The sequence below is a fragment of the Eulemur rufifrons genome, chromosome 3 (genome assembly GCF_041146395.1).
Source record: "Eulemur rufifrons isolate Redbay chromosome 3, OSU_ERuf_1, whole genome shotgun sequence".
Lineage (NCBI taxonomy): Eukaryota > Metazoa > Chordata > Mammalia > Primates > Lemuridae > Eulemur > Eulemur rufifrons.
In genome coordinates this window covers 25,238,780-25,249,833 of record NC_090985.1, presented here as the reverse complement: position 1 = coordinate 25,249,833, position 11,054 = coordinate 25,238,780, and the positions used below count along the sequence as shown (strand labels likewise).

Here is an 11,054-nt window from a genome sequence, read left to right as displayed (position 1 = left end):
GGTAGACAAGGGCAAGACCTCTTCCCAGGAGCCCAGAGGCAGGGCCAGGAATTGGAGAGTGGAAGAAGTCAAGTCACCAAGTCTATTCACAAAGGGCTTAAGGACCACAATCCTAGGAATCAGAGACTCAAAGTGTCCCAGAAGGCAAGGGGAGGAAGAAAGCAAATAAGGTATGACCAGAGCAGAGCCAGGAGAGGCAAGCAAGAAACTGGCAAGCCCCCACAGGCATGCCTGGGGCAAGTGGTTAGGATCTGAGCTTCCCAGCAGCCAAGGTGAAAAGGAAGCTGGGTCAGAGGCAAAGCTGTAGCAGGAGCACAGTGATCTTCAATGTTAAAAATTCTGCCCAGCATCCCATAGGATCTCAGGCTGATCTCAGGACCCCACTCAGGGAGGCCTCTGGACATCACACCAAGATCTGCTTCACTGGAAAAGTTCCACAGTATGTTTCTGCCCATGCCTTTGTTGGGGTTAGAGCTCACACCTACAAAGTGGGGTTCTGACCCCTGGCTCTCTGACGGTGAATACAGCAATGGGGGGACATGAAGGTCATCCCCTCTTCTAAACACCTAGCTTTCAAGATTTCCTGATTGAGATCTACAGTCAAAACAGTTTAATAAATATATATACACAGAACATTTCAACATATGACATTATACAACAGATTTATAACATTAACAGATTTTTAATACATAAACATAACATGTTTATAACACATAAAACAGAAAATAAAATACAAGATAAAATATAAAACATATTTATAACATAAAATATTTGTATATTTAAAACATATATACACACAGACATTTATACACACAAGCAAAAATATGTATATGCATATATCTCAAAACATACATTTATGTTTAAATTAAATTTTTCAGTAAAAAAATACGTATCCTGGCCGGGCGCAGTGGCTCACGCCTGTAATCCTAGCACTCTGGGAGGCCGAGGCCAGCAGATCGTTTGAGCTCAGGAGTTCGAGACCAGCCTGAGCAAGAGCAAGACCCCGTCTCTACTAAAAATAGAAAGAAATTAGCTGGACAACTAAAAATATATATATAAAAAAAATTAGCTGGGCATGGTGGTGCATGCCTGTAGTCCCAGCTACTAGGGAGGCTGAGGCAGGAGGATCGCTTGAGCCCAGGAGTTTGAGGTTGCTGTAAGCCAAGCTCTCTAGCCCGGGCAAGAGTGAAACTCTGCCTCAAAAAAAAAAAAAAGAAAGAAAGAAAAGAAAAAGAAAAGAAATTAAAATTGTTTTACAGAGTTTGCCCTTTTTTTCCATTGACACCAGGCACCTCCACAAAATCGTGGCTTAATAAACCTCCGTTGATTGAGATTTTTGCCTCAGTCATTTACTGGGTGGACGATTTCATGTCTGATAGAGCAAACCTCACCTGCCCTCCAGCTCTGGTGCTCCCCCTTCCTCCTCTCCCTAGGAGAGCCCCACCTCTCCGCTGCCTGGCTTCCAACGCCAGATCACTCCCACCCACACCCCCACCCCATCCCCACCTGGGAAAGGCAGCGCCCTGTCTTCCGCCCTTTCAGGAGCTCCGGGACTTCCGAGTCCCCCTCAGTCTTCGTGAGCCCCTGAGTCAGGGGGCCCCTGAGTCAGGAGGGGCGGCGAGGGGGGCGCGCCCTGGCCCGCAGGATCCGCCCTGCAGGGGACAGATGCCACAGAGCTGAGGCAGAGGCGGAGGCCCAAGCTGGGCCGCAGGTGTCCCCTCCCAGGGCCTCCAGCGGTGCTCAGCTGGCGCGGAGGGGTGGCTGGGGGCAGAGGCTGAGGCCTCGGGGTGGGGGTGGGGCCCTGGGAGCTCCCCCCCCCGCCCCCGCCGTCCCCGGTCCCGCAGAGCTGGTCCGCGGGTCCCAGGCTGACTCCTCCTCAAAGGGAAGAGGGAAGGTGCGGGAAGCGGGATGCGGGCCGCGGGCTGCGGCTGCGGGAATGACGGGGCTGGGGACAGGGAGAACCAGGCAGGGGGCGGGGAACCTGCGGCCTTCTGAGTTCCAGGTTCCTTTTGAAGCACCAAAGGAGGCAAGAAAAGCTTCATCTTTCTCTGTAGCACTCCTTTTAATACAAGGATTTGTTCTGTAGAACTTGGATGCGGTCAAAAGCCGGCCAGGTGTTTCCGCGGGGCTCCGGGCGAGCCGGGGCGGGGCGGCGGGGGAGGGGCTGGGCGTGGGGCGCCGCGGGCGCTGGGGCGAAGCCTCCTCCGCTCCACCCAGCTCCGCTCGGGTCGAGCCCTTCGGCGTCATGCGGTGCTTTGGTGTACTCCTGTGGATTTTTCTGGGGTCTGCGGAGTTTGCTGGCGAACAGACCACGCCAGGTAAGGGGCGCGCTGGGGACCGCGGCCCTCACGCGCTCGCGGTGGCCCTTCCTGGGGTCGGGTGCTCGCGGCTGCGGCCCCTGCTCCACCGCCCGGTTGCCGCCCACAGCTCTGAACCTGAGCTGCTACCAGTGCTTCAAAGTGAGCGACTGGGCCAACTGCCTGCCCGCGCGGTGCCGCTCCACGGACCGGGTCTGCATCTCTCACCAGGTGGTCATCTTCATGAGTGAGTCCCCGCCGGCCAGGGCGGGCCCGGGAAGGGACGGGATGTCACCGCCTCTCTGGGCCTCAGCGCTGCAACCCCGCCTGTTTGCAGGGCTTGGGGCCTGGGGGGACATGAGACGCACGGGTTGACCGCACCTCCTGCTGTCCTCCCTCCCGCTGGACTTCGCCGAGCATCCACGGAGTTTGCATTTTGGCTTCTCTTTTTCTCCTCTATTTGAAGTGTCACTTTCCCTAGGAACCGTCAGCAGGACGAAGGCTCTGAGGTCACCGAATCTGCAAAGACAGCGGGAAGGTTAACTGAGGGTCGGCGGTGTACGTGGGGGCGGGGTGTCCCTGCGGTCCTGGGCGCCGCACAGGGGACGCCTGCCCCCGCTCACCAAGGCCACGCGCTCACTGGCCGGACCGTGGTGCTCAGGAAGTGACCGGACTGTATTTTTAAAAGAGCCTTAGCTGGCGGCCCCTGCAGTCCTAGGGACTCCGGAGGCTGAGGCAGGAGGATCGCTTGAGCCCAGGAGTTGAAGGCTGCACTGAGCTACGATCGTGCCACTGCACTCTAGCCTGGGCGACAGGTCGATACTCCCCATCTGAAAAAAAAATAAATTAAAAAAAAAAACAAGTCATAGAGAAGATTACAAAGTAAAACACTAACACCGTCCCTAGCCCCACTGAAAGGTCGCATTTTAAATCACTGGAAACACTCGTTTACAAAAGCATAAAAGTGTCCAGAGAGAGACCAAGGTGGACAGACTACTCTGCTCTGAGGAAATAGGGTCATGGGTTGCTAGTTCTAGCTCCCTGGGGACCTGCCAAGGCCAGCAGAACTGCCTGGTCTCTGTGGTGCCAATCCTAGGGGCTCGGCAGCAGCGCAATTCTTTTAATGGATCTTCCAGAATGAAATTTAGGAAGTCTCCCGTTTCCTGATTTTCCAGGAATGATGCAAGAAAATACATATTGCACAATTGGGCTTCCAGTAGAGTGACAGTAGCGGCACCCCCGCAGCACGGGCACTCCGGCCCCTGAGAAGCGCAGGCACTGCTGTCCAGTGGCCTTTGCCAGGCCGCCCCACAGCACCCCAGTGGCTCCCACCGCTGCCAGGGTGAGGCATGGCTGTTCCTTTCCACCTTCGTTCTGGCAGCTGACAGTGACATTTCAAGGTGGGATTTTCTCACTGGGCAGCCAGACTGAGTCTGAGGCCCCAGTGTCCCCCGCTGTGACAGCCCCGCCCCCAGGGGTCTCCTCTTTTTCTTATCGAGATGAAGGAATTTATTTGCATGTGGGGCGGGCCTTGACCCTGGCTGAGTACTGTTTGTTCTGTTTTCCCTCAGTTTTGTTTTTCTTTTAACAATGTTCCCTTTATCTTTGGTTCCACCCAAGTTTTACGTTTACGGTTTCTCTTGGCCTAGAAGATGCTGTAACTGTAGCCCCTCCATGCCAGAAGCGAGAGGCGGTGAGAGCTCTTTTCTTGGGCCAGGAAAGCTCCCCAACTTTGAGATCTGCACCCCGAGCAGCATGGGGGCGGGGGCAGGCTTCACATCGGCTCAGACTCAGCACTTCCATGCTCTCTGCTGGAGGCTTTCATCAGGTTACCCTAAATTCCTAAGTCATGTGCCTGAGCAATGTTCTTCATGGCCCCTGATACACTGTCATAGTGTAGTACAACACAATGTAATCTAATGCATTACAATGCATATAAAATAATAAAACATAATACAATATAATGTAATACAACATAGGTTGCTATGTAATATACTGCAATGTCATAGAATATAATACAACATAATATAATATGTAATTCAACACAATATAATATATTGCAACTTAATATAATATACTGCAATATAACTATAATTTAACATAATAAAATATAGCACAACACAACAAGCATAACATAATTATAACACAATAAATAAAGGTGATCCCACCCAAGATGGTCTTTTCTCTACGGTTTGGGTTTTGAGTGCTTTGCTTCCCTTCAGTGGTTTGATGGCTGCCCAAGCTGGATTTGAACTCCTGGGCTCAAGAGATCCTCCACCTCAGCCTCCTGAGTAGCTGGTACTATGGGCAGCTCAGAGATCAGCCTCTGGCATATCTTTAAAGGGTCAGTCCAGAGCAGTTGGAGCCCAGGGCTGGGCGCCCAGCAGGTTCCCTGCGCTTGCCAGACCCTTTCCACTCTGCTTTTCCACCCTGTCTCCTGAGACTCCCCAGTCTCTGCGGGCTGACAGGGGTGCTCCAGGCCATGTCTGGCTTCGGGGGAGAGTCCCCCAAGAGCAGCTGTCCTGTAGTCTGTTTTTGCTGTGCCCTGGCTCTATAGGGCCAGATCCCATGGTCCAGGTCTGGTCCTCACTGCCTGCACGGAAAGCACCTTCATGCCTCTCCTTTGTGACCAAGGATCTCTTCTTCCTGGGGGCTCTGGGGCCACCTGCCATCTCCTCTCTTCTGCAGAATCCAGCCTGAGAGTTCTGCTCAGCAAACGCTGTGCTCCCAGATGTCCCAACACCAACAGTAAGTTTGCATGGTCGCTGGGACCCGGGGTGGACAGCTTTATCACCAGGCGCTGCTGCTCCGGGAACCTCTGCAACAGAGCACCGGTGATACAGGAGGGGCTCTGGGCCCAGCCAGGGGGGCTCCTTCTCCAAGTGGGCCTCAGCCTCCTCTGGACCCTATTATGAGGACCCTCACTCTGCACCCCTCTGCCCTGCTGTCCCATCCTGTCTCCTGCCTCCAACCCAGGACACTGGAATGGTGGGGAGGGTGTTGCCACCTCCCCCAATCCCTGTTGGGGCCCCTTTGCTCAGGAAGCCCCTGCTCCTCTCAGAGAAGAACGGAAGTCCTGGCCATGGCTGATGGCTCCTTGTATGAGGCTCCCTGCCCTGAACAGACTGTCCAGGACCCTGTGAGCGGCAGCAGAGCCTGGGCGAGGCCAGAGCTGTGGCTCCCCCCTGACTCTGGCCCTGACTTTCCATCTCTGGTCACCTCAGCCCTAGGGGGCCCAGGCAGGGTAATCATGTGCCCCTGACCCCGGCATTGAGACCATGACCTTTTACTCCTCTTGGAGACAATAAACAATAAACTCTCATGCCCCGTGGTACCCGCTCCTTCCTGCTCCTTCTGGCATCCACTCACCCTGCCCAGCTCTCAGCACGGCCTCTGTGGATGGGTGCCAGCCACTGGAGCGGCCCGATCTGGACAAAACCTTCCAGCTGGGGTAGGGCCACACCGAGGACCCGGCTGTCCCTGCAGCCTGGGGCCCAGCACTGGGTAAGCAGCATGGCACAGCCGCAGGGCTGGGACCCCAGAAAGGCACTGTGCAGAGGTGGGAGGGCAGTGTGTGACAGGGTTGGGGTGCCTGTCTGGGTGGCCGCAGTGGGGCACAGGAGGAGGCCTGATGATTGGAGCCTAGCCTGGGGAGGATGGGCATGGGAGGGCCACCAAGTGAGGGCACAGGGGAGGCCCAGGGTGGGGCAGGTTGAGCTGGGCACCACAGGACATCCAGTGACATCCTGGGTGGTACTGGGGGGTCCCTCTGCACAGGGATGAGGTAGGGGGCAGTATCCCAGGCAGCAGAGTCCCCAGGACGCAGGACAGTGCTGGGTCTCCAGCCTGCTTCCCCTCCCAGGCCCTCACTCCTGCCCCTCCCGTCTGCACACCTGCCTCCCCCCTCCTGCTCTGGGTCATACACCTGCCCCCCATGCACATACGCCCTGCCCCACCCCCAGGACCAAGGTGGGCTCGGCAGCCCCTCGTGTGGGCACAGAATGACCCTGGGCCTTGGCCCCCCTTGTCCCCAGCAAGCCGCAGCACTTTCAGGGTCTCTCCAGACAGGACCCCAGAGTCCCCAGGCAGGACAGGCCCTTGCTCCCCTCCTCTTGTGTCTGTGAACTTTCAGGCTGAATGTCAACCCGACACTCCCCACACTGGCGGGACAGGACGTCTACCCTGCACGGGCTCCTGTGCACTGGGAGTGTCAACAGAAAAAAAAGCCAAACTCTGTAAAATAATTTTAAAAATATTTATTCTGGGCCAAATTTGAGGACCATGACCCAGAGCCACACCCAAGAGGCCTTGAGCAAGTGCACTTGCTGTGGCTGGGTTACAGTTTGGTTTTATACATTTTAGGGAGGCAGGTTACAGGTAAAGTCATAAATCAATACATGGGAATCATACATTGGTTTGGCCCGAAAAGGTGGGCCATTTCTAAGCGGAGAGTGGGGGGGGGGCTTAAAATTTTATTTTAGTTCACAGACATTAGGATCTCTGAGTCCCCAAGCCCTGGGCAGCCAGCAAGGCCAGTGCTCAGGGGAGATTCTCAGGCCCTCGCCCTAAAGGCTCTTGTTTTCTGCAGAGGTGCTGGGGGAGTGATTGGGCTGTGGGGAGACCAGGCCTGGGGGAGTCTTCCCTTGGGGCTGCATTTTCCCAGGAAGTATGTGGTCAGGAGCCTCACAGCTGGTCTCCCACTGCACCAGCCGCTCTTTGCGCCTTTGGGAGCTGGGAGCCCTGTTTCCTCCTCTAGATGACGGACCCAGGATTTCAGGCCCTTTGGGGCAACTGCTCAGCTGAAATCAGAAACTTGGCTGAATAGATGGATTTTTAAAAAAAGAATTAGTGAAGGAAAGATGAAGATGGATGCTAACTGAATGCTCCAGAAATTACTGAGGAAGGCCGTCTTGAATAAACAAACAAATGCTTAATAAGGGCTGAGAAGTGGCTGCAGAAGGGGCCGTCAAGTTCGAGTGAAGAAGGCGGCACCTGTCTGCCACAAGGACTCTTCCTGAAATTCTAGATCTCTGTCTCACTCTTTCCTGGGCCCTGGGGCCCTTCCCCTGTGCCTGGAGGGACCAAAGCAACACGTGGCCACGGAGGGACAATGGTCAAACCTAGATCTGAGCCTCCAGAAGGATGGGGCAGGACAGGGCAGGGCAGGAGCACCACAAACACACCAGCTCCTTACCCAGGTGTGGGCCGGCCAGGAGAGCAAGGCAACTAAGAACAAGTCATTTACTTGGCTGCCAGAACGCCTATTTTTTTATATCATAAGAATAATGGCAAATTAAGGTCACCTTATTTACCCTGTAATTGCATAAAATTCACTCTTTGTGCTGTAAAGTTCTATGAGTTTTGGCAAATGTTTACTGTCCTGTGCCCCCATCACCGTATTGTGTAGAATAGTTTCACTGCTTTGTGAAAATGCCCTGTGCCTCCAACCACCTCTCCTCCCCCCAGTCCCAGGCAACCACTGATCCTTTTGCTCCTACACAGTTTTGCCTTGTCCAGAATGTCATCTGGTTGGAATCATACAGTACGTGGCCTTTTCAGATCAGCTGCTTTCATTTAGTGATGTGCATGTAAGTTTTCTCCATGTCTTTTCATAGCTTGATAACTCATTTCCTTTTATCCCTGAATAATATTCCATTGTCTAGATGGACACTGTTTGTTTATCCACTCACCTACCAAAGGACATCTTGGTTGCTTCCAAGATTTGGCAATTGTGAATAAAGCTGCTATAAACATCTGTGTGCAGGGTTTTGTGTGGACATAGTTTTCCATCCCTTTGGGTAAATACCAAGGTGCACAATTGCTGGATCAGATGGTAAGCCTGTGTTCAGCTGCATAAGAAACTTGTAAACTGTCTTCCAGAGTGGCTGTGCCGTTTTGCATTCCTACCAGAACTGAGAGTTCTCGTTGCCCTGCCTCCTCACCAGGAGCTGATATTGTCCATGTTTCGTATTTTAGCCATTTAAAAAGTCTGGTAATGGTGTCTCACGTTGTTTTAATTTGCAATTCCTTAGTGATGTAGAGCCTTGTTCCATATGCTTTTTGTTAGCTGTTATCTTCTTTGGGGAGATGTCTCATCAGATCCTTTGCCCATTTTTTAACTGGTGGTTTGTTTTCTTATTATTGAGTTTTAATAGTTCTTTGTATATTTTGGATAACAGTCCTTTGTCAAATGTGTGTTTTTGAAATATTTCTCCCAGTCTGTAGCTTGTCTTTTCATTCCCTTAACAGTGTCTTTTGCAGAGCAGAAGTTTTTAATTTTAATAAGATTCAATTTATCAGTTTTTTATTTCATGGATTATGTTTTTAGTATTGTATCTAAAAATTCATCACCAAACCCGAGGTTGCATAGATTTTCTTCTAGGAGTTTTATAGTTTTTCATATTTAGGCCCTGAAGCCAGAAACTCAAAGTACAGGACAGCCCTGGGTGTGGTCCCACTAGTGTACTGGATAAAAGAAGGTCATTTTATAGCGTTGTAGTGGAGACACAAGCAAGTCAAAGTAAAGAGTAAACAATTAGAGGCCTGAAAACTGAGAAAAGTACAAACTATCTGCAGCTGAATTAACAGTATCTCTAAAACTCCGATGAATCATTCATTGCTAAGACTAGAAAAATCAATAACAATTCAATGAGGTAGAAAAATATGAAATTAAAATGAAAATCAGTAGCCTTTTTATATACAAGCAATAACCAACAAAAGATATAATGAAAGCGAAAACCTCATTTGCAATTGGGGGAAAAAAGCTAATGCTTAAAAAGAAATCTGATGAAAGTATGCAAAGCCTCGGGGAGGACGCAGCCTCGGGGAGGACGCAGCCTCGAGCAGCTGCAAAGGTGCTCCCTGTTCTCAGGCATGACAGCTCCGAATGTCTTCAAAATGGCAGCCCTTCCTAACTCGACATATTTTCTTTGAATGTGATTGCATAAACCTAATGACACCTCTTCTTCTTGAACAAGACAAGTCGAACGAACTACATGTAAACATAAATGTTCAAGTTCAGTTAGGAAAACTGTGAAAGAAGTTGGGTTACTAGGGAGAAGAGATTAAAATACAAAAAAAAAAAAACCCTCAAAAATTTAGGCATAGACGATCAAGTGAAGTAGAATAGATCAGAAATATACTCGAGAACATGTGGAAACTTAGTGCACAACAAAGGAAGAATCTCAAATCTCTGGATCAAAGATGAACTTTTAAAAATAATCAGTGCATGAGCAAATGAATAGCTAATTGGAAAAAAGTCAAAATTGAATCTCTACTCACAAATCCATGTATCATACATAAGAATAACCTAAATGTTAAACAATCAAAACTTTACAAATACCAAAAGAAATGAAACGTGAATATCTTTATAATCTGGGTGTGGAGAAAGACTTCTTAGTAATTGAAAATCCAATGCAAAAAAGAAAAGGCTGATTGATTTGACTGTATATAAATGTAAATATTTCCCATGAGGCCCACACGCACACACTAGGGGCTGTAGAGAACCCTTCCAAAATGGCAGGGAGGTGAGCAAAGGACAAAAGCTTCATAGAAAACATGAGCAAATACAAAAACAATTAGCAAAAGTGATATAAAATACCACTTAAACATAAAAAAAAGTTTTGCTTCACTTGTGAAAGAAATGCAGGGCATAGCAGCACGCAGGATGACAGGCAGCCCTGGGCAGAGCGCCAGGAGTGGCGTCCATGGCAGCACGGCCAGGGCCAGCTTGCTCAGGGTGACAAGGCATGGGCTCCGCCCCGCCTCTCACGCTAAACGCAGCTGTAAAACCTGAATGAGAGAAACACAAGGAGAAGCCATCTTAGGACTTGAACAGAAAATATTTAATCGTAGCCGGAAGATCAGGGAATAGAACAAAAAACTGAAGTGCCACCTAACCAGTGGTAAGTTTCCCCTGTGTTTCTTCTGGTATCCCCTGTCCTTGACCCACGGTGGCCCACGACCTGGACGAGGACGCCAGGACATGGACAGAGGGTCTGGGGGAAGCCTCTCCCGGGCTCACTTAGGAGTGGGACGACAGCCGCCGCAGTAGGTTGCTAAGATTCTGAGGGAAGAGACTTGCCACTCCGGTCAGAGGAGCTGTGATCTCTCTACATCTTCCCACCTCGTGACCAGGGTGGTCCAGGGGGACGTGTGAGCACCGCGGATAACGAGCCACAGCTTTCTGAGCAGATGCCCCCAAAGAGGAATCCCAGGTGGCTACACAGGCCAGAGACATTCCGGGAGTGAAGGACTTAGGCAACCAGCCCCAGCACGTGGGTAATAAAATCCCAGGCTCATTCCTGAGCTGAGCGCACAGGGACTTGACCCTGAACAGCATAGACTATGTGACCTGAACATCCGGGTCCACCTCCCCTGAGCTTTCAGATTGGCCCCTGGGCACCCACACGCTGCAAAACCTTCAACGGCTGAACTGCCACGGAGGCCACAGGCCATAGCAGGGCACCTGCTCTTGCAGCATACTCCCAGCCAGGGCGGCTGCCTGCTAAAGCGAAATGACAGCATTCTCCAGGGATTTAAGTAAGATGCAGTCTTACACCACAACACAGCATCCAGAATGTCCAGGACACAGCCCAAAGTTGCTTTTCATACAAAAGATCAAGATCACAACCAGCAGGAACATCTGCCGGGGAAGGTGTTCACCCACTCGTGTGCTCGTGTGTGTGTTTCTGTAAAGCTATAGCATTTCCCGTTCTTGGTGGAGGTCAGAACACTTGGAAATCCATGGGCAGAAGG

At 51.2% G+C, this 11,054-nt stretch overlaps 1 protein-coding gene across 1 annotated transcript; it reads left to right on the top strand.

Moving 5' to 3' along the window:
* Positions 1 to 2,245: 2,245 nt before the first annotated feature.
* LY6L (lymphocyte antigen 6 family member L) lies at positions 2,246 to 5,212 on the top strand. The gene is made up of 3 exons (XM_069465591.1): positions 2,246 to 2,318; positions 2,428 to 2,544; positions 4,986 to 5,212. Exons 1-3 carry the CDS (start codon positions 2,246 to 2,248, stop codon positions 5,210 to 5,212), a joined length of 417 nt encoding a protein of 138 aa, XP_069321692.1.
* The last annotated feature ends 5,842 nt before the right edge of the window (positions 5,213 to 11,054 follow it).

Bases quoted from the DNA above. Each gene is read 5' to 3' on its own strand.
- LY6L (XM_069465591.1), top strand. From the start codon at position 2,246: ATGCGGTGCTTTGGTGTACTCCTGTGGATTTTTCTGGGGTCTGCGGAG. The intron at 2,319-2,427 runs GTAAGGGGCGCG...TGCCGCCCACAG, and splicing joins TGGCGAACAGACCACGCCAG to CTCTGAACCTGAGCTGCTAC. The intron at 2,545-4,985 runs GTGAGTCCCCGC...TCTCTTCTGCAG, and splicing joins CCAGGTGGTCATCTTCATGA to AATCCAGCCTGAGAGTTCTG.